The sequence below is a fragment of the Podarcis raffonei genome, chromosome 3, assembly GCF_027172205.1.
Source record: "Podarcis raffonei isolate rPodRaf1 chromosome 3, rPodRaf1.pri, whole genome shotgun sequence".
Lineage (NCBI taxonomy): Eukaryota > Metazoa > Chordata > Lepidosauria > Squamata > Lacertidae > Podarcis > Podarcis raffonei.
In genome coordinates, this window is record NC_070604.1 from 18,496,632 (window position 1) to 18,518,252 (window position 21,621).

Consider the following 21,621-nt stretch of genomic DNA (forward strand, 5'->3'; position numbering starts at 1 on the left):
CCAATTAAACAAGTCTGCTAGGGGAAGGGGTTTTAGCTGGCGCAATGCCCACGTATCAAGAACACGAAGTCTTGCCGTATTCCTTTAAGAATCAATTCACTGAGTTGGCAATGCACTTGAAGAAGCTACCAGAAGCTATTTTTGTCGTCGCCTCCCCTAGCCTCTGAGGGCCTGGGGACCCTCCTGTTATTTACTGTACTGATCCTCCAAAATAGGTACAGTTGGCTAAACTAGTTCCACCTTACCTATGTTTTCATGCTCAGAAGAAAGCAACACATTCTTGTGTAAGAAACACCCCCCCCCCCCGAATTTATTGAAATACAGGTTTACGGATCATAGACTCTACATATGTAAGCATATACAGTTATCACATGTTAAAAAGGCGAAGAGGGAAACCAGCTTTCATTTTTTTAAAAAAGTTACTTAGTAAGTGAAAATGAACTATTGCGTTGTTTCTACTCAGAGGAGAACCATTGAAATTAACGGACCTCAGCTAGCCATGTCCATTAATTTCAATGGCTTTACTCAGTGTATGACTAACACTGGATAGGTAAAAATGGTAAAACCCACTGTTATTCTAAAATGCATAAACATGATGATCCTTAGTTCTTGTCTCCACAACAGATAAAAAACACAATTTTCTTGCTTCAATCCTGTTTCACCCATCCGTAATGAAACTGCATGATTTTGTAATATCCATTTCACTTATAACAACTTGATTTCAAGGGCTTGAAATTATATATATATATATATATATATATATATATATATATATATATATGGATTTTTAACCAACAACATAATATGCCATGAGATACAAATAAAATATAAATAAGAGATTCAAATTCAAACAAAACTTTGAAGGCGAACAAGACTGGAGTTTCAGTCAATTTTTGTAGCAGCTCCAGGAAGAGTGATTCTTATATCCTGAAGTCTTTGTTTTAAAGCTATGGTGCTATCCGTGTACGAGTTGGATAGGATTCGAATGCAGTCCCTTCTCTGGATAACCTTCTCTGCAGCAGTTGGCAAATGCAAGACAAAGTACGTTTCTCTGTGCTCTTAAGCACAGGTAGTGAAAGAACATGAGGTTCATCTGGTGCCCTAAGAAAAACAAGTGCTTCTTCAAATGTCAACGCTGCTCTTGAAGTTTACGTTTTTTAGATGTCGGCTCTTCATCTGTCTGTTGTGAGCAGTCCCCGGATTTTACACTCTCATTTATAACAGTGATGCCTGTCAAAAGGTACCCGCCGGCGCCACTCATCATCAATTTGGGGTGACTCCGATCTGGCAAGACCTTTACAAAGAGCAAGAAAATGGAACGCAATCATGATTATGAGGAATAGTTTCAAGTAGCCGCACAATGTATTTTTTTCTGCAAGGTTTAAGCTCTAACTGAATTCAGATGGATATTTACCGTATTTTTCGCTCTATAGGATGCACTTTTTCCCCTCCAAAAATTAAGGGGAAATGTGTGTGTGTCCTATGGAGCGAATGCAGGCTCCTTGGCTTCAGCGAAAGCAACGCGAAGCCTCCAAAGCGCAGAGGGAGTGCTCCCTCCGCGCTCTGGAGGCTTTGCGTTGCTTTCACTGAAGCCTGGAGCGTGAGAGGGGTCGGTGCGCACTGACCCCTCTCGCTCTCCAGGCTTCAGGGATAGCCACCTGAAGCCTTTGGAGCGCAGCGGGAACTCGCGCTGTGCTCCAAAGGCTTTGGAGCAAGACTCTCCCAGCTTCAGCAGAGAGGGAGAGCTGCGCAGCGCCCCTTCAGCTAAGCGGGAGGAGAAATGGAAGGGGCTGAGCAGAGAGGGGAAGATTTTTTTTTCTTGTTCTCCCGCTCTAAAACAAAGTGCGTCCTCTGGTCAGGTGTGTCCTATAGAGCGAAAAATATGGTATACTATATCAGGCATGTACAACAGGTCGATTGTGATATGCTGGTCGATCTTGAAGGTTGATTGCGAAGGTGTTCTCCCTGCCCCCCAAAAAACCTCAACAACTGTGGCTTCGCCCCTCAAAATAAGCTCAACAACTCTGGGTCCTCCATCACAAAAAAAGCTCAACAGCTCATGACAATGGGTAGATCACTGCCAGTTTTTTATACAGTGGTACCTCGGGTTAAGTACTTAATTCGTTCCGGAGGTCTGTTCTTAACCTGAAGCACCACTTTAGCTAATGGGGCCTCCTGCTGCTACTGCGCCGCTGCTGCACAATTTCTGTTCTCATCCTGAAGCAAAGTTCTTAACCCGAGGTACTATTTCTGGGTTAGCGGAGTCTGTAACCTGAAGCGTACGTAACCTGAGGAACCACTATACTGGGAATGGAGCGAATGCAGGCGGGAGGCTCTGCACAGCGCTCCCCTTAAAGAGCCGCACACACGCTCCACGCGGCTCTTTAAAGGGAGCGCGGCTCTTGGGGGAGCCTTCCTCCTGCTGCCCTGAAGAGGCTTCGCGTGGCTATCCCAGAAGCCAAAACAGCAAGAGGCTATCCCAGAAGCCAGATCCCTCTTGCTGTTCTGGCTTCTGGGATTCAGAATATTTTTTTTCTTGTTTTCCTCCTCCAAAAACTAGGTGCGTCTTATGGTCTGGTGCACCTTATAGAGCGAAAAATACGGTATGTTTCACAAAACGGTCAGCGCCATTTTGGAAACGTGATGGGCTAGTTCATGCGTAATGCTATGCCATGGTTTAGTGCTACTCAGAAGAGTCTCAGAGTAGCTCAGCATAGTGTTGTGTGGGAATCAGGGACTCTGGTTTAAAATCAAATAGCAGTCAGTCTCTAAACAAGTGAGCTTGGGGAAGCTGCATCATTTAACCACTGCTTTTTTAAAAAAACTAGGATCCCTGGTTTGCATACTATGAAATATTCTGTCCATTCCTTGAAAGTGAAAGTAAACACAAAGTTATTATCTATCACGCTATTGGTCCCACACTGTAAATCTCAGTTAACAGGTTTGCACTGATGAAGAAAAACCCTTCCAATACAGAGATGCCAGTGACCTGTTGATATTTATTTAGCAGAAAACTAAAAGTTACTGTTGACTTAAACAGTGATTTGTGTATCTGCTCATACTCCCAATTACAGTGGTACCTCAGGTTACATACGCTTCAGGTTACACACTCCACTTACCCAGAAATAGTGCTTCGGGTTAAGAACTTTGCTTCAGGATGAGAACAGAAATCGTGCTCTGGCGGTGCGGCAGCAGCAGGAGGCCCCATTAGCTAAAGTGGTGCTTCAGGTTAAGAACAGTTTCAGGTTAAGAACAGACCTCCGGAACGAATTAAGTACTTAACCCAAGGTATCACTGTACTCAAGAACTGAAGGCAGCCTTGCACTAACATGGTTAACTTAGGCTAAAACAAACACTGAATTTTTGAGAGTGGTGCTAAGTTAAATGTTAGAATGCTTGATTTCTCTATTTTATCCATTGGGCGGCTGAGATTGAGAGGGAAGGAAAGAGCCAATAGATACAATTTTCTTTTTCACACGTTCCTATACTAAGCTTCCTATACATTCCACCATATGTATGGCGATACATATATACGTGCAATTCTTACCTGATAATTTCGTAACCACGTTTCAGAGAGTTTCAGATTAATGACACCCCCTTTTTCTCTCAGTTTCGTGTAGCATTCCACTAGTGGCTAAGAGAAGAAAAACTGGTTAGACGAACTTGCTGAAAACTCAGAGGGATAATAAAAATAAAAGGTATTGGATTCACCTCTTTATATTGGCAGTAGACAACAAAAGGCCTTGAGGGAGCAACAAATTCTAATAAGGAGAGTAATAAAGGCGCTGGATGAAATCGACTGGCAACAATTAAACTGCAACAGAAAGTTGTACACAGGTTAGATCAAAAGATTGTTCATATTTGCCTGGGCAAACCAAGCTGAAATAAGGAAAGGCAATATCTGGCGAAGCATATTGTCCTTTTATTAATGTTGTTGTAGATGCAGGCTTTAGTGCCATGTTGAGTCAATATATTTCACTTTCAGAAGCATTTTGCCTACATGTGGAAATCTGCAAGTCACTCATACAGCCTGGAAGGAGCCGATAAAACTCAGGTAATTAAGTCCACTTTAGTAAATTTTCAGAGTTGCATTTTTTACAGTAATAAAACGTAACGTTTTATTTTTATTTTTATGTTTTACAAAGGAACATTTCTCTCCAAGGAAAACACATTTAATGCTCTGCTCCAGAGATCTCAAATATAAATTCTGTGAGTCAATATTTCATGAAAGCCTTCAATAAATCATCCCATTTCATTCCAGTTTTCCGTAATTGTCAGCAAAGATTAGCAATCACTATGCTGGGACAGAAGACGAGCAAAATAATTCAGAAATGAGTTGTTTTTTAGTCATTTATGCATACATGATTTTGGTAGACCTGAACCGCTAAAGGAAATGAAAAATATTTCCTTTATATTTCCCAAATGAGAAATATCTCTTTTACTCTGGTCTCTTCCCATCTTTGATCCTCATTATGCCCATTCTACTTTATGGTTTGTTTTGGCATCCTAAATCATCCTTGATAGGAAAGAGTTGAAGAATTGAGGAAAGAATTTAAAATGTCACAAGAAGCTGCTGGAGCAATACCAGGTGAAGTTCAAAGAGCAAGACGGACAATGTTAGGCACCGAAACCCAACTTACCACTGTGAACAACTAATATTCAGTCCACGCTTGGTATTGTAAGGAAATACTCATTAGGCTTTGTTGGGTACTTGCACACATTTAACTTGGGGAACAAAATAAGGCCCTTAATTTTCCAGGAATATTTAGCTTTATGTGATCAAACTCACCCATCAGCATTTTTCTCTTTCAATAAACCTGCAGCTTCTATCAACTTTTTCTGCCTTTCCTCTTGTTTCTTTTGTTTGTCGTGTGCCTGGGAAGAAAAAAATAAACAGCTGACAACCCACCTGTGGGCTGCTTTGACCTTTCATGCCTACGTTCTTTAAATTTAAAGGGTTATTCAAACTAGAAGTGCTGTAGGAAGTATGATATGCTCCACTGTTTGCCTCTGGGGGCACTCTCAGTGGACCACCACATGTAGATATCTGGTCCCTAAGCTCAAAATAATTTATATTAGGGGTGTGAAACTGAACCACTTCCCAAAAGTTTCGCAAGCCGCAAAGTGCATTAGGAGCACTTTGGAAAGATCTTCTGCACACTCTAATCCTAACATCTGTTGAGCTAGCACAGAAAGGCTTAAGCTCTTTGTTTGACATACTCTACAGCTGACTTTGGGACGTGGGTGGCGCTGTGGGTTAAACCACAGAGCCTAGGACTTGCCGATCAGAAGGTCAGCGGTTCGAATCCCTGAAACGGGGTGAGCTCCCGTTGCTCGGTCCCAGCTCCTGCCAACCTAGCAGTTCAAAAGCATGTCAAAGTGCAAGTAGATAAATAGGTACCACTCCGGTGGGAAGGTAAACGGCATTTCCGTGCGCTGCTCTGGTTCGCCAGAAGCGGCTTAGTCATGCTGGCCACATGACCCGGAAGCTGTACGCCAGCTCCCTCGGCCAGTAAAGCGAGATGAGTGCTGCAACCCTGGAGTCGGTCACGACTGGACCTAATGGTCAGGGGTCCCTTTACCTTTTTCTTACAGCTGACTTTACACCATAAAATCCACTGACAGAATCGTAGATTTGGTGATCACCTAAAAGATCTCATTATTCTGGTGCTGTGCATAAGCATGGTGATTCTGAACACTAGCAAGTGTAAATAAACTCAAAGGCATTGCAAACAACGTTTCGAGTTCTATCAAAAGACCCTGATGACTGACATCAGTCTCAAATGAAGAGAGCACAGTACAGTGGTACCTTGGTTCTTGAACGGTTTAGCTGACAAACAAATTGGCTCCTGAACGTCGAAAACCCAGAAGTAAGTGTTCTGATTTTCGAACGTTTTTGGAAGCCGAACGTCTGACGCGGCTTCCGCTTGAGTGCAGGAAGCTCCTGCAGCCAACTGGAAGCTGCGTCTTGGTTTTCAAACCGTTTTGGGAGTCAAACGGACTTTTGGAATGGATTAAGTTTGAGAATCAAGGTTCCATTGTAACTATTCCACTAGTCACTGAAGCTATAGGGTGCCTCTGGGATAGTAGAAGTAGTAGTAATAAAATAATAATAAATAATAATAATAATAATAATAATAATAATAATAATAATAATAATAATTTATTTATACCCTGCCCATCTGGCCGGGTTTCCCCAGCCACTCTGGGCGGCTTCCAACAAAATATTAAAATACAATAGTCCTTCAGATATTAAAAGCTTCCCTAGACAGAGTGAGAAATGTTTTAAGGTTTCAAGTGACTGTAAATCACTCTGGAATTTGCAAAACTCATGGGTGGGACACCCAATCTTTCAAATAAATGAAAGATGAACACCACTTGGATTAATTCCAAAATGGCAACATTTCCTTGATGACAGTGTCTAAAAGTTAAGTCAGTGTATTCTTACTGTTCCCTTTGCTTTACTGTCTTCAAATGCGTCGCCCTCCATTGGAATGTCCATTATTTCTTGTTCTTCAGGCTGACTGTCTTTCGCAGCTATCTCAGTACTGCATTCTGTGTCTGCTTCTTGGACGGAAACTGGTTTGTCATCCACCGAACCATTGCTTTCTTCGGCCACTGCCGTATTCTCTTCAGATTCTAAAGGCAGTTTCTTTAAAGAAAACGTACCGGAGAGAAGACTGTCCACTTTGCTGAGAGGGAAATCATACAGCGTTTGGAAGAAGGATTCTGGAAACCCAAAGCAGCTTGTGGCTGCTCTAACAGGTCCTCCTCCTGGGTACATCTGAATAATGGATCCATAACCTGCAAGCATGGACCAGAGTCATTACAACAAACATGGAGACTCACACCCTGCACTGGGACAGGATACATACCTGTGTATGCTTATCAGAAAATGACTTGCATGGATATAAACACCAGCATGAGCAGCACTTCACAGAAGTTTCACATCACATCAATTCAAACAATTGCTGCTCAAGGCAGGGGCATTCAGTTTTGCACATTCAGTTTTAAATCAAGTATTTAAGGACACAAGCAACTTTGGGGTAATTACACAAAAGGAAGGTTTGATACGTGCATCAAATGGCTGCCTGTTCCGCCCTGCCATGTAGCAAACCTGCTTTGGAGCTGAATTCCAAAAGCAGTTTGACAGAGGCACTAGACGTAACCAGGAAAAGACATTATTTTTATTTTAAATTAAAAAGCCACTGAACAGGCCCAAGCAGGCACATCTAAAGCAGCTCATTAGATACCGGTTAAATATTCACCAGAGACCAACCCCCAGCAGTCAATAACAAGAGATAATGAAAAAATAGAAGTTCTAAAATTTCCCTTCAGTCGCTTGCGCCAAAGAGGTTGTCAAGACAAAATAAAACAGCAGATGGTGGGGAGGAGAGAATTTGTGTTCTCCGACAACTCATATTTTTATACTTGTTTTTGAGCTTTACATTTTGGTAGAAATGTCATTGTCAGGCTTGAGGAATTCTCCCCCCCCCCCCCGATGGCTTCAAGAAGCAGGGAAGAAACAAGAAAGCTCTTGCTTATGACTTATTCAGTCATTAACGGTAGTATACAAATAATTCAGTCCTTCCTCCATGATAGAGTTGGTCACTGTGGCTCCTCCCCACCTTCCCTCTCTCCCAACAGCACCTGACCCTACGGTGGCCCCCCGTGGTCAAATGCCTCTGCGTCCGTTGCTCTTGCACCCTTAGCGAACGTCGCGTTCTAGGGGATGGCGGATCCAGCCTTTCTCAACCTGTGGGTCCCCAGATGTTGTTGAACTACAACTCCCATCACCCCTAGCTAGAAAGGCCAGAGCTCAGGGATGATGGGAGTTGTAGTCCAACAACATCTGGGGACCCACAGGTTGAGAACCACTGAGATTCTATGCTGTCTAATGAAGTGTCCACTGGCTGCTCTGTCTCCCTCATCGCTTCTCCTAACTCTGCATAACTTGGCCATTCGCCTGTCTCTGACTTGTTATCTCCCTCATAAGGTAAAGGTAAAGGGACCCCTGACCATTAGGTCCATTCGTGAGCGACTCTGGAGTTGCGGCGCTCATCTCGCTTTATTGGCCGACAGCTTCCACGTCATGTGGCTAGCATGACTAAGCTGCTTCTGGCGAGCCAGAGCAGCACACGGAAATGCCGTTTACCTTCCCGCCGGAGCAGTACCTATTTATCTACTTGCACTTTGACGTGCTTTCGAACTGCTAGGTTGGCAGGAGCAGGGACCTAGCAACAGGAGCTCACCCCGTTGCGGGGATTCGAACCGCCAACCTTCTGATCGGCAAGTCCTAGGCTCTGTGGTTTAACCCACAGCGCCACCCGCTCCCTCATAGTTCGGCTGTAATTCAACATGGCCTCCCTCTTCCCTGTCAGCTAGAGGAGAAGGGGCTGGCGACCTCCACCACTCCCCCCTCCTCTTCATTCCAGTCCCTGACACTTTTTTGTAAGAGTGATTTTTGAGCTTGAACTCCAGCGGTTCTCAACCTGTGGGTCTCCAGATGTTGTTGGACTACAACTCCCATTATCCCTGAGCTCTGGCCTTGCTAGCTAGGGGTGATGGGAGTTGTAGTTCAACAACATCTGGGGACCCACAGGTTGAGAAAGGCTGCCTTAGACCTAAAGATGCTATAAGACTCTTGTTTTCAAAAAAGGTCAAATAAATATGTTACCGAAGAAGCAGGACTATGTGAATGTTCCACATTCCCATTAAAAAACAAAACACAACAGCACCACCACAAAGTTCTGCCTACAGGGAGCCTGCTATTCTTACCTCCCATTCGCTCCATTATAGCACCTAGGACCAATCCAGCACAGGTTTCCATTACAATCATCTTATTGCCAGCACGGACGTTTCCCCAAGTCAGCATCTGGGCTAAAGTATCGTATCGCAGATAGCTGAGAAAGGAAAAACAACATTCACTTTATTATCAGCACATGACAACAACAACAACAACAACTTTATTAAGAGTATGCACCCCATCATCAACAACAACTTTATTAATTGTATGTACCCCATCCTCATCATCATCAACAACTTTATTAATTGTATGCACCCCATCTGCCTTTCTCGCCCCAGCTACTCTGGATGGCTCCTAGCAGATTAAAAACACGATAAAACCAAAACCTCGAAGTTGTTATCAATCCATGATTCTGCTCTTGAATTAGCTCCTTTATGTTAGAAATACAAAAAGCTAGAGAAGGAATTGGCAAGTTAAGGATATGCTGACTAAATGTTATAGGAGGACTGTAGAGCAGGATTGGGCAGGGTGAAGGCCCACCCACTCAGTGTTACGTGGTTGCCAACAAGGCAAGACTTGATTATAGTGATAATAAATAATAATAATTTTTTATTTATACCCCGCCCTTCCCGGTTTAAAAACCGGGCTCAGGACGGCTAACAGCAAATATAAAACACTGATTAAAATGTGACTTTAAAACAGCGTAAAATACAACATAAAATGCAGCATCAATATCAATAAAATTCAAAAATTCAGGGGTCATTTTGGGGGGAGGGAAACAAAAACAAAAACCAGTCAGTAGACATCAAATGATCACCAGGGCTAACTGGCCAAGTTGGTCCTACTAGGGCCAGGAAGGAGACCAGGGAAGAATTTAAATGTGGGGTCCCAGAAAGGGTTTCTTCATAGAAGAGGAAAGGAAAAAGGGAATAAGAGGATGAGACTAATTCAAACTGAAGGCCAGGCGGAATAGCTCTGTCTTACAGGCCCTGTGGAAGGAGATCAAGTCCTGCAGGGCCCTAGTCTCGTGGGACAAAGCATTCCACCAGGTCGGAGCCATCACTGAAAAGGCCCTGGCCCTGGTGGAGGATAGTCTGGCTTGCTTAGGGCCTGGGACTTTTAAGCTATTATTATTCATGGCCCTTAGGGTCATACCAGGAGAGGCAGTCCCATAAGTACGAGGGTCCTAGGCCGCATAGGACTTTAAAGGTCAAAACTAGCACCTTAAACCTGACCCTATACTCCACTGGGAGCCAGCGCAGCTGGAAAAGCACTGGGGGAATATGCTCCCATGGCAGGCACCCCGTGAGGAGCCTCGCTGCAGCATTCTGCACCCGCTGGAGTTTCTGGGACAGTTTCAAGGGCAGCCCCGCATAGAGCAAATTACAGTAGTCAAGCCTGGAGGTGACTGTCGCATGAATCACTGTGGCCAGGTCGGGGCGGGAAAGGTAAGGGACCAACTGCTTGATATGGCGAAGATGGAAAAATGTCGCCTTGGCTGTTGCTGCAACCTGCACCTCCATGGAAAGGGAGGCATCAAGGATTTACACCCAAACTCTTAACGGAAGAATCGGAAGAAACTCTTAATGGAAACTAATTGTTTCTAGCCAACTAATACACAGATTAGCAAATGTAAGACTTATTTTAAATCACTGATGGAAATCAATCCTCTCAAGAAGTTAAGATCAAGTCACCCCGCTCCATGCAGGGGCTAATGGACTCAGAACACGAAGTTGGTCTAAAGTGCTTTTTCGGTCCGTCTAATGCTAGGATTCAGACACCCACTAACATGCCACAGATATTACTGTCTTAGGTGCTGGCTGAAGCAACCAGGAACACAAATCAAGCTATAAACAACACAAATAACTGCTATTCTATTTAGTCAGTGTTTGGACAAACCTTGGTTTCCACTCATGGTTTGTCTGGAGACCAGACTCAGATGATACCCTAAGCCAAATCCCACCTTATTAAAAACAAGATAAAACAAAAACTTTGAAGTTGTTATTAATCCATGATTCTGTTCCTGACTTAGCTCCTATATGTTAGGAATACAAAAAGCTAGAGTCGGAGCCAAATGACCAGGAAGAAGTTCCTCTCCAGGAGTACCTAAATTTGCTTGTTTGCGCTAAGGTATGGTTTGGCTTGGCGTTAGGTATAAACTGAGCCATATCCAACATAGCAAATCTCCTACATCAGCTTTTAAGTTCTACTCTTGTAGAAAAGGAAAAAAGATATTTTGATACCCAGATTCAGAATGTATGATATTTAATATGCATTCACAAAACATTATAGGTTGTGTTCTTTCAGGTGAAGGCTCTTAAGTTTAATACAACAGGTTTCCCATATGACTGAAATAAATTGAGCCTTACTTTATTTTTCCTGGTTCCCTTCCATAGTACATTGTTGACAGAATACGCGTTGATGGCTTTACGATTGTAATAACTGCCTCATATCTGTAAGCAAAGCACAGCAATCGTGTTTTAAACTTGAAGCACAGATAATTTGTGAGCCACAATTTGTGCTCCTGGCTTTCTAATTTGCAACTTACTTTTTTTTCTTTTTCTTGATGTATTTATGCTGGGCAAATTCCGTCTTGTCTCTGAACGTGGTGCTGTTCTCTATCAATTGTTGAACTATTTCCTTTAAGAGAGAAGTGTGTCAGCATTGTCTCCCTACGTTATACTTACTTGAAAAAGAAAAAGAAAGTTTTCACATTTAAACCAGAATACACAAGCAATGTCTAATGAAAGTAAGCACTTTTGGTTGATTACTGGTTTTGGGTAGCATATACAGGTGAAACTTGGAAAATTAGAATATTGTGGAAAAGTTCATTTATTTCAGTAATTCAACTTAAAAGGTGAAACTAATATATGAGATAGACTCATGACATGCAAAGCGAGATATGTCCATTATTGCTCTATTTGAAATCCTTATTTTGCCGATTTCATTTAATATTCTAATTTTCTGAGATTGTTAATTTGGGGTTTTCATCAGCTGTATGCCATGATAATCACAATTATAACAAATAAAGGCTTGACATATCTTGCTTTGCATGCCATGAGTCTATCTCATATATTTGTTTCACAGGGCGTGGGTGGTGCTGTGGGTTAAACCACAGAGCCTAGGACTTGCCGATCAGAAGGTCGGCAGTTCGAATCCCCGCGACGGGGTGAGCTCCCATTGCTCGGTCCCTGCTCCTGCCAACCTAGCAGTTTGAAAGCACATCAAAGTGCAAGTAGATAAATAGGTACCGCTCCGGCGGGAAGGTAAACGGCGTTTCTGTGCGCTGCTCTGGTTCGCCAGAAGCGACTTAGTCCTGCTGGCCACATGACCTGGAAGCTGTACGCCGGCTCCCTCGGCCAATAAAGCGAGATGAGCGCCGCAACCCCAGAGTCGGCCACGACTGGACGTAATGGTCAGGGGTCCCTTTACCTTTATTGTAAAGCACCCAGTGATCTTTAGGTGAAGGGCAGTATAGAAATGTAAATAATAATAATAATAATGGCAGAGAAGTGCACTGATGGGAGAGGGATTGTGCCAATGCTGTTTTTACATTAGAATGCATCTTCTTTAGCTACAATGCCTAGAAATATGGTTTTCAAACGTGTGTCTTTGAAGGTGGGGAAGAAGAAGAAGAAGAAGAAGAAGAAGAGTTTGGATTTGATATCCCGCCTTTCACTCCCTTTAAGGAGTCTCAAAGCGGCTAACATTCTCCTTTCCCTTCCTCCCCCACAACAAACACTCTTTGAGGTGAGTGGGGCTGAGAGACTTCAAAGAAGTGTGGCTAGCCCAAGGTCACCCAGCAGCTGCATGTGGAGGAGCGGAGACGCGAACTCGGTTCCCCAGATTACGAGACTACCGCTCTTAACCACTACACCACACTGGCTGTGTATGTGGGAAAAGGCAGAAGAAGCTACTTTTAGATTCCAGCCTTGTGACACAACTCTACATGGCTGCCGTCAACCTCAGAATGCATCAGATAAAGCAAACCGTCTAGCGTTGTATCTCAGTGAGAAGACTGTGCTGGATAACCAAGGGAGAAGGATGAGAATCACAATTGTTAGTTACCTGTCCTTTAATGCCTTTATCCTTCAAAGCCTTTATATCATCATGAGTCAGTTTTTGAGACTTTCCATCATCAACTATATTACGATTATCGGCACCTGCTTCTTTCGTTTCTGAAAACAAAAGCACATATAAAATGGTGAAATATCATTGGAGAACCGTGCAGAACAATAGTCTTATTAGAGCTATTTTTAAAGCCATAAAAGCTGGGGTTCCAAAACTGGCAGCCACAGTTTCCCAGTCGGGACAAAACAGGAAACTATGGTTAGTTAAGAGTCTTCCTGCTTTGATTCTTCACATCATAAAGGGACAAGATTGAGGTTCAATATATCTTGGCTTATTAAGATGAATTATTCCCACTGGAATAAGGTCATTCAGTTCTCTAAGTCGGAGCCTGTGACTTGGAAAATGCTGGGCCACTGTGTTGCGGACATTACCTCCAGACAGTTCCCAAGCGTTCATAATCTTTTATCAGACAACTAGTTTACTTCCTCCTGGCCATTTCAGCTTGAAGTGTAGCTGGACTGGTGCCTCCCCCTCACTTTTGCCTAACAGCAGAGTTGAATCAATGCTGACTCTATACAGTGGTACTTTGGGTTACAGACGCTTCAGGTTACAGACACTTCAGGTTACAGACTCCGCTAACCCAGAAATAGTACCTCGGGTTAAGTACTTTGTTTCAGGATGAGAACAGAAATTGCACAGTGGTGGCGCGGTGGCAGCAGGAGGCCCCATTAGCTAAAGTGGTACCTCAGGTTAAGAACAGTTTCAGGTTAAGAACGGACCTCCAGAACAAATTAAGTTCTTAACCCGAGGTACCCCTGTACTATACAAATATTAAAAAGAAAACAAAATAGCCCTCTCTGAAAGCTTAACATTTAATTCAAGCAGATAAACTCTGCCCTCACCCTGCAAAGGCTACACGTTGGTCAGACGTGCCAAAACTATTACGCAGAACTGTAAGGTAAAGGTAAAGGTACCCCTGCCCGTACGGGCCAGTCTTGACAGACTGTAGGGTTGTGCGCCCGGAGACACTTCCGAGTCACGTGGCCAGCGTGACATCGCTGCTCTGGCGAGCCAGAGCCGCACACGGAAACGCCGTTTACCTTCCCGCTAGTAAGCGGTCCCTATTTATCTACTTGCACCCGGGGGTGCTTTCAAACTGCTAGGTTGGCAGGCGCTGGGATCGAGCAACGGGAGTGCACCCCGCCGCGGGGATTCGAACCGCCGACCTTTCGATCGGCAAGCCCTAGGCGCTGAGGCTTTTACCCACAGCGCCACCCGCGTCCCACGCAGAACTGCAGAACTGTACATACAATTTTTACGCCACAAAGCTATTTGCAGCTTTTCTCTTACCTGTGGCAGCCTCTTGCACCCTGTTCTTTGGCTGAAGGGTCCCGCCGCTGGTCACTTCAAACATTGTTCCATAGATATGCCCAATAGCATTATCCAGACAGAACCACTGTTTTTCAAATACGATTTTCCTAAGAAGAAACAAATGATTTGGGATAGGAACCTCCAAAAGCAATCAAAAACTAAGTAGATGTGACATGCAACACACTCAAGTACAGATTAAAATGTACCGTATTTTTCTGTGTAGAAGACGATATAGTGGTACCTCAGGTTACATACGCTTCAGGTTACATACGCTTCAGGTTACAGACTCTGCTAACCCAGAAATATTACCTCGGGTTAAGTACTTCGCTTCAGGATGAGAACAGAAATTGTGCTCCGGCAGAGCGGCAGCAGCAGGAGGCCCCATTAGCTAAAGTGGTGCTTCAGGTTAAGCACAGTTTCAGGTTAAGAACGGATCTCCGGAATGAATTAAGTACTTAACCCGAGCTACCACTGTATTTTATTATTAGAAATAATAGGCAAAATCTGTGGGTTGCCTTATACACCGATAGCAGAGGGGGTGCGGGCGACTGGTGTCAGCAGGCAGTATGAGACTGGCAGTGGTGATTGTTTGCTCTGGCAAGGCCTGCTGCTGTTTGGCTGAGACTGTGGCAGCAGATTTACGGCATCGTCGAGGCGTGCAATCGTCTGTGTTTGCGTCGAGTGTAGAGGTGGGCTTTGGGCAGTGAGCGTGCAGACAATTGGTGGCTGCGGCAATGTGTGTGATTTGCAGTGCCGGGCAGGCTGTTTTGCTCAAAAACTGGGCAATTCCTACCCCCCCACCCCAAAGCTCTACAACTCTGGGCAATTTTAGGCCCCCCTCCAATTTTTTTTCCTGTCCAAAAAATAGGGGCCCTCTTATACATAGGGGTGTGTTATACAAAGGAAAAATATGGTAAGCAGACGGTTATAGTGTGAATAGCTTCTTGCGGGCATCTGGATGTATTTCCTGAACTATGCAAGATTAGCAGTTTCGACATGCCTTCATAGGAGCAAAACAGTTAATTTAGTTTCATTTTCCAGTCTATTAGTAGTTGGTTAAGCCTGGGAAGGAACCAGAAGAAGCCAGCAAACCTCAAACAGCCTCAGCTCTGCCTCTGACTTGCAATACTAATTAAGTACTTAATTTGTTCCGGAGGTCTGTTCTTAACCTGAAACTGTTTTTAACCTGAAGCACCACTTTAGCTAATGGGGCCTCCAGCTGCCACCGCACCGCCGGAGCACAATTTCTGTTCTCATCCTGAAGCAAAGTTCTTAACCCGAGGTACTATTTCTGGGTTAGCGGAGTCTGTAACCTGAAGCGTCTGTAACCTGAAGCGTATGTAACCCGAGGTACCACTGTACTGGTGCATATTGCAGAGCTGTCATATACCGTAGATGACTTCCACCACTAGTAGACACAACTTGTACAATTGAGAATAAAGCTTGTATTGGTATTGGCACTTTTTTAAAAGAAGAATTTCTCTTTTTAGAAATACAGTGGTACCTCAGGTTAAGTACTTAATTCGTTCCGGAGGTCCGTTCTTAACCTGAAACTGTTCTTAACCTGAAGCACCACTTTAGCTAAGGGGTTGGCCTGCTTTTTCTATGGTAACTGATGGCAGATTAAGACATGCACCACCATCAGGAAATGAGCACATGAATAAACCACGGGTGCTGCGGCTGATGTTATTAGGTAGGCCCCGCAATACTGCTGCCAGAAAATATACAACCGGGGGGACAGGGGGGGCGGCGGAAAAAAGTGGCATGTAGGTTTGCTTTAGAGGTTCCCTTTCTCTGTTCCATGGCCTGTAGCTGCTAGCTAGAGTGGAGCTCTAAAACCCAGGGGAAAGGAATGGATGAAATTTAAAGACTATTTAGCTAAATATGCTAAGATAACTAAAATAGAAATACTTGCAAGTATCAGATTGGCTTAGGATTTAAATATGTGATGTTATAAAATAATATGTTTAAAGTTAATATGAAAAGGAAGAAAGAAGTTAAATGACTAAGTAAATCTCCTTAGAAATTAGTTTTGGAAAACTCTTACAATGATATACATTGAAATTCAGCCAGGGGGATTTGAGGAAGTCACTTAACAATGTTAATAATAGTGGAATAATTAAAGATAGCATTTATGTTTGTTTGTTTGTTTATAAATTCGGAAAATCAATAATTTTTTTTTGGTGGGGGGGGGGGAATTAAAAATAAAACCCAGGGGAAACGCAATGCCAGACACGCCTGAGACTCTTAAACCTCAAGGGTGGCAAGTTCATGCCGCAGGTTGGGCAAAAGATTCCTGTGTGGCAGGGGGTCCCTGGGGACCCCCCCAAAGAACTCCTGCTTGGCAGGGGGTTGGTCTAGATCAGGGGTCAGCAAATTTTTTCAGCAGGGGGCTGGTCCACTATTCCTCAGACATTGTGGGGGGCCAGACTATATTTTGAAGGGAGAAAAAATGAAAGAATTCCAATGCCCCACAAATAACCCAGAGATGCATTTTAAATAAAAGCACACATTCTACTCATGTGAAAACACCAGGAAGGCCCCACAAATAACCCAGAGATGCATTTTAAATAAAAGGACACATTCTACTCATGTGAAAACACCAGGCAGGCCCCACAAATAACCCAGAGATGCATTTTAAATAAAAGGACACATTCTACTCATGTGAAAACACCAGGAAGGCCCCACAAATAACCCAGAGATGCATTTTAAATACGAGGATACATTCTACTCATGTAAAAACACACTAATTCCCGGACTATCTGTGGGCTGGATTTCGAAGGCAATTGGACTGGATCCGGCCCCCGGGCCTTAGTTTGCCTACCCATGGTCTAGATGACCCATGGGACCCCTCTCAAGGAACTCCTGCATGGCGGGGGTTGGCCTAGATGACCCTATAAAAAGGTAAAGGGACCCCTGACCATTAGGTCCAGTTGTGGCTGACTCTGGGGTTGCGGCGCTCATCTCGCTTTACTGGCCGAGGGAGCCGGCGTACAGCTTCCAGGTCTCTTGACCAGCATGACTGAGCCGCTTCTGGCAAACCAGAACAGCACACGGAAACACCATTTACCTTCCCGCCGGAGTGGTACCTATTTATCTACTTGCACTTTGATGTGCTTTCGAACTGCTAGGTTGGCAGGAGCCCCATGGTCCCCCCCCCAAGACTCCTGCGTGGCAGGGGGCTGGCTTAGATGACCCCATGGTCCCCCCAAAAGACTCCTGCGTGGTAGGGGGCTGGCCTAGATGACCCCATGCTCCCCCAAAAAGACTCCTGCGTGGCAGGGGGCTGGCCTAGATGACCCCATGGTCCACAGTCCCTCAGACCTTGTGGGGGGCTGAACTATATTTTGAAGGGGAAAAAATGAACGAATTCCTATGCCCCACAAACAACCCAGAGATGCATTTTAAATAAAAGCACACATTCTACTCATTTGAAAACATGCTGATTCCCGGACTGCCTGTGGGCCGGATTTCGAAGGCAATTGGGGTGGATCTGGCCCCCGGGCCTCAGTTTGCCTACTAAGTTTGCCTATGGGTCTAGATGACCCATGAGACCCCTCCCAAGGAACTCCTGCATGGCAAGGGGTTGGACTAGATGACCCCATGGTCCCCCCCAAAGACTCCTGCATGGCGGGGGCTGGGCTAGATGACCCCATGATCCCCCCCAAAGACTCCTGCATGGCGGGGGCTGGGCTAGATGACCCCATGATCCCCCCCAAAGACTCCTGCGTGGCAGGGGGGCTGGCCTAGATGACCCCATGGCCCCCCCCAAAGACTCCTGTCCTGAGTGGCAGAGGGCTGGCCTAGATGACCCCATGGTCCCCCCTAAAAGACTCCTGCGTGGCAGGGGGTTGGCCTAGATGACCCCATGGTCCCCCCCAAAGACTCCTGCGTGGCGGGGGCTGGCCTAGATGACCGCACGGTCCCCCCAAAGACTCCTGCGTGGCAGGGGGCTGGCCTAGATGACCCCCGGGTGCCCCTCCACCCCCCGATCCCGTGGTTTCTCAGCCTCCGGAGGTGCCCCCGGCTCCCCACGTGTTTCAAGCGAGAGAGGGTCGCGGGGGGACCCCGCCGCCCTCACCTCCGCCTGGCCACCGCCACCGCCTTGAAGACCTCGTCGCGCTTGAGGACGGCGAAGTCCCCCTCGCGGATCACGCCGGGCGAAGCCGGCTCCGGACTCCCCTCCATGGCCACGCAAGCCACGCCTCCTCCCTGCCTGCCTTCCGCCCCAAATCGGCCAAGGCGCCGGAACGGAAGCGGGAGCCTCGCCCCGCTCCCCTGTTTCCAATGGGGAAGCAGCGCGTCTCCGAAACGGGGGCGAGGAAAGAAGGCGAATCGGCAGAGCTCCTCCTCTCGCAAACCCGGGGAGGGAGTCTCAAAGGCGAGCTCCCGTTTCAAATGCCCTGAAAATCTGCAGTAACAGCAATTCTGTTCCTAGCTATGGGCGTCACGTGTATTTTATGCAATGAAAATGGGCATCACGTGTATTTTATGCAATGAAAATGGAACATGATGGAATGAGGGCGCGGAGGGGATGTACCATAGCTGTCAACTTACAAAGTTGAAAATAAGGAATCAGCAGCCAAAATAAGGGATTTTGCTTAGCTTACACATGAATCCGGCATTGATGGAGCCATGCTGTGGCTGCGACTGACTGTGTTTTGCAGGGGGTTGGACTAGATGATCCTAAGGGTCTACAACTCCCACCAAAGAAGAGGGGCAGACAAAACTGATGAACGACGTCGAGATGGCAAAGCTTACAGGCAGAATTAGAAACCAGGAAGAGGACCTCTTTAATAAAGAATGTTTATAATTTATTGGAAAAGCTATTGTAAAGAGTTACATACATTGGTAGGATTGACAGAAAACGTGTAGTAAAAATTTGAACTATGGATGGACAAATGATTTATAAAAATAGAGACATGAAAGGGATGCAGAGGGGGAAATCACTACATTAAGGTGCTGCGCTGGTTGGAGGGTATGCTAAGCAGCACGTCGGGGCTGCTGTTGTCCTGGGGCAAGGAGTTCCATCGGCCCTTCCCCGCCCAAGAGAGAGGCAGGGAGGGAGAGTGACTCTCGCCCACGCCGCCCACGAGCCCGGTGTGAGGCGGTTGCGGAGCCGCTGCGGCCGCTGAAGCACCGCCCTTCTGCATCCCTCCCCATCCCCTCCTCTTCCTCCTCCCTCAGGCCACTGCCGCTGCCTCCGGCTTCCCCTGGCAGCGTGGCGGAAGTCTCGCAAGAGAGGGGCTGCCTGCCCGCCCGCTGCCACCCGTCTCCTCACGATGCACCCCTGAGGGGGGAAAGGGAGAGGCACACTCTCGCTCTCTCAAGGCGGAGGACCCCAAGCCGCTGCTTCCCTCCTGAGCCGGGCGAGCATGAAACCTGGGAAATTTAAGGGACATCATCAATAAGGGACAGCAGCGGGACACGGCGCTGGGATAAGGGAGTTTCCCGCCAAATAAGGGACGGTTGACAGCTATGGGGTGTACGCCTGAACGGCACTTAGCTCTTTTATTTTTTAGTTGCTCTTTTGTTAATGCTGCTCTTTTGTTGTTGTTTAGTCGTGTCCAACTCTTTGTGATATTATTATTATTAATTTTATTATTTATACCCCGCCCATCTGGCTGGGTTTCCCCAGCCACTCTGGGCGGCTTCCAATAAAACACTAAAATACAATAACCTATTAAACATTAAAAGCTTCCCTAAACAGGGCTGCCTTCAGATGTCTTCTAAAAGTTTGGTAGTTGTTTTTCTCTTTGACATCTGGTGGGAGGGCGTTCCACAGGGCGGGTGGATTGTAGTAAAATTAAAAATGTTTGGGAAATGATATACAATGAGTTGAAGAAAATGTTCCAACTAACGTTTGTAAAAAAGCCTGAAGCCTTTTTGTTAGGAATTGCAGGAAAAGACCTGCCAAGGAAATTAAAAAACATTTTCATGTATTCGACAACGGCGGCAAGAGTCTTAATAGCACAAGGATGGAAGAATGAGGAAATCCCGACTAAAGAACTGTGGCAAGAGAAATTGATGAACTATGCAGAATTGGTGAAATTGACACATAAACTACGTCACAAGGATAACTGTGATTTTAAAGAAGAATTGGAACCTTTTACGAAGTATTTAAAGAAGTAACAAAATGAACTGGATTCCTTGGCAGGTTTTGAATAAACACAATTTTTTTATTGGTAACATATACTGTAGATAGATAAATTGAGGATCTTTGCAATTTTATAACATGCAGAGAATAACATGTGCTGAGAAACCAAGAGGAGCTGAGGGAAGTCTGGGGTGGGGGAGTTAGAGGGTGGGTTTTTTCATTTTTAGGGGGGGAGGGAAAAAGGGGGGAATGTGGATAATGTATTTTTGATAAATTGGTATGTTGAAATCCCTAATAATTTTTTTTAAAAAAATATTTGTGGGGCATAGGAATTCGTTCATTATTTTTCAAACTATAGTCCCCCCGCCCCTGGTCTGAGGGACAGCAGACCAGCCACCTGCTGAAAAAGTGTGATGACCCTTCCTAAATCTAGCCAAGAAACCCTGTGTTGTAAAATGTTGTCCCCATGGCATGCAGTACATGGGGCACGGGCACGCACACATTTTTAAAATGCCCCACCAACGCCAGTGCAACCCATTTCTTGCAAACTGTGCAATTTGGGTTTTCTTTTTTAAGCAAAGTACAACGAACCACATGGGACGCGGGTGGCGCTGTGGGTAAAAGCCTCAGCGCCTAGGACTTGCCGATCGAAAGGTCGGCGGTTCGAATCCCCGCGGCGGGGTGCGCTCCCATTGCTCGGTCCCAGCGCCTGCCAACCTAGCAGTTCGAAAGCACCCCCGGGTGCAAGTAGATAAATAGGGACCGCTTACTAGCGGGAAGGTAAACAGCGTTCCGTGTGCTGCGCTGGCTCGCCAGATGCAGCTTGTCACGCTGGCCACGTGACCCGGAGGTGTCTGCGGACAGCGCTGGCTCCCGGCCTCTAGAGTGAGATGAGCGCACAACCCCAGAGTCTGTCAAGACTGGCCCGTATAGGCAGGGGTACCTTTACCTTTACCTTACAACAAACCACGCCAAATAGGAATGGGACTTAAGAGCAGCAGGTCCCCCATCTCTTTGCTTCTGCAGTCTGCCCTCCCCCTACCGTTCCCCTCGCCCGATTTCCTGGGTTACATACGCTTCAGGTTACAGACTCTGCTAACCCAGAAATAGTGCTTCAGGATAAGAACAGAAATCGTGCTCCAGCGGCAGCAGGAGGCCCCATTAGCTAAAGTGGTGCTTCAGGTTAAGAACAGTTTCAGGTTAAGAACGGACCTCCGGAACGAATTAAGTACTTAACCAGAGGTACCACTGTATATGCAGTTATGAACATTTACTATATATATAAAAGACCTTAATTTTTTTATTTCCCTAGCCAAGAAACCCTGTTTTGTAAAAG

General features: G+C 45.5%; 1 protein-coding gene across 1 annotated transcript; it reads right to left on the minus strand.

Moving 5' to 3' along the window:
* Positions 1 to 942: 942 nt before the first annotated feature.
* Positions 943 to 18,531, minus strand: TRMT6 (tRNA methyltransferase 6 non-catalytic subunit). Its single transcript, XM_053380718.1, has 11 exons — positions 18,270 to 18,531; positions 14,168 to 14,295; positions 12,815 to 12,924; positions 11,295 to 11,386; positions 11,116 to 11,199; positions 8,779 to 8,903; positions 6,449 to 6,804; positions 4,790 to 4,875; positions 3,712 to 3,814; positions 3,548 to 3,634; positions 943 to 1,294 (listed from the first exon to the last, which is right to left on the minus strand). Exons 1-11 carry the CDS (start codon positions 18,374 to 18,376, stop codon positions 1,130 to 1,132), a joined length of 1,443 nt encoding a protein of 480 aa, XP_053236693.1. The 5' UTR covers positions 18,377 to 18,531; the 3' UTR covers positions 943 to 1,129.
* Positions 18,532 to 21,621: the final 3,090 nt, after the last annotated feature.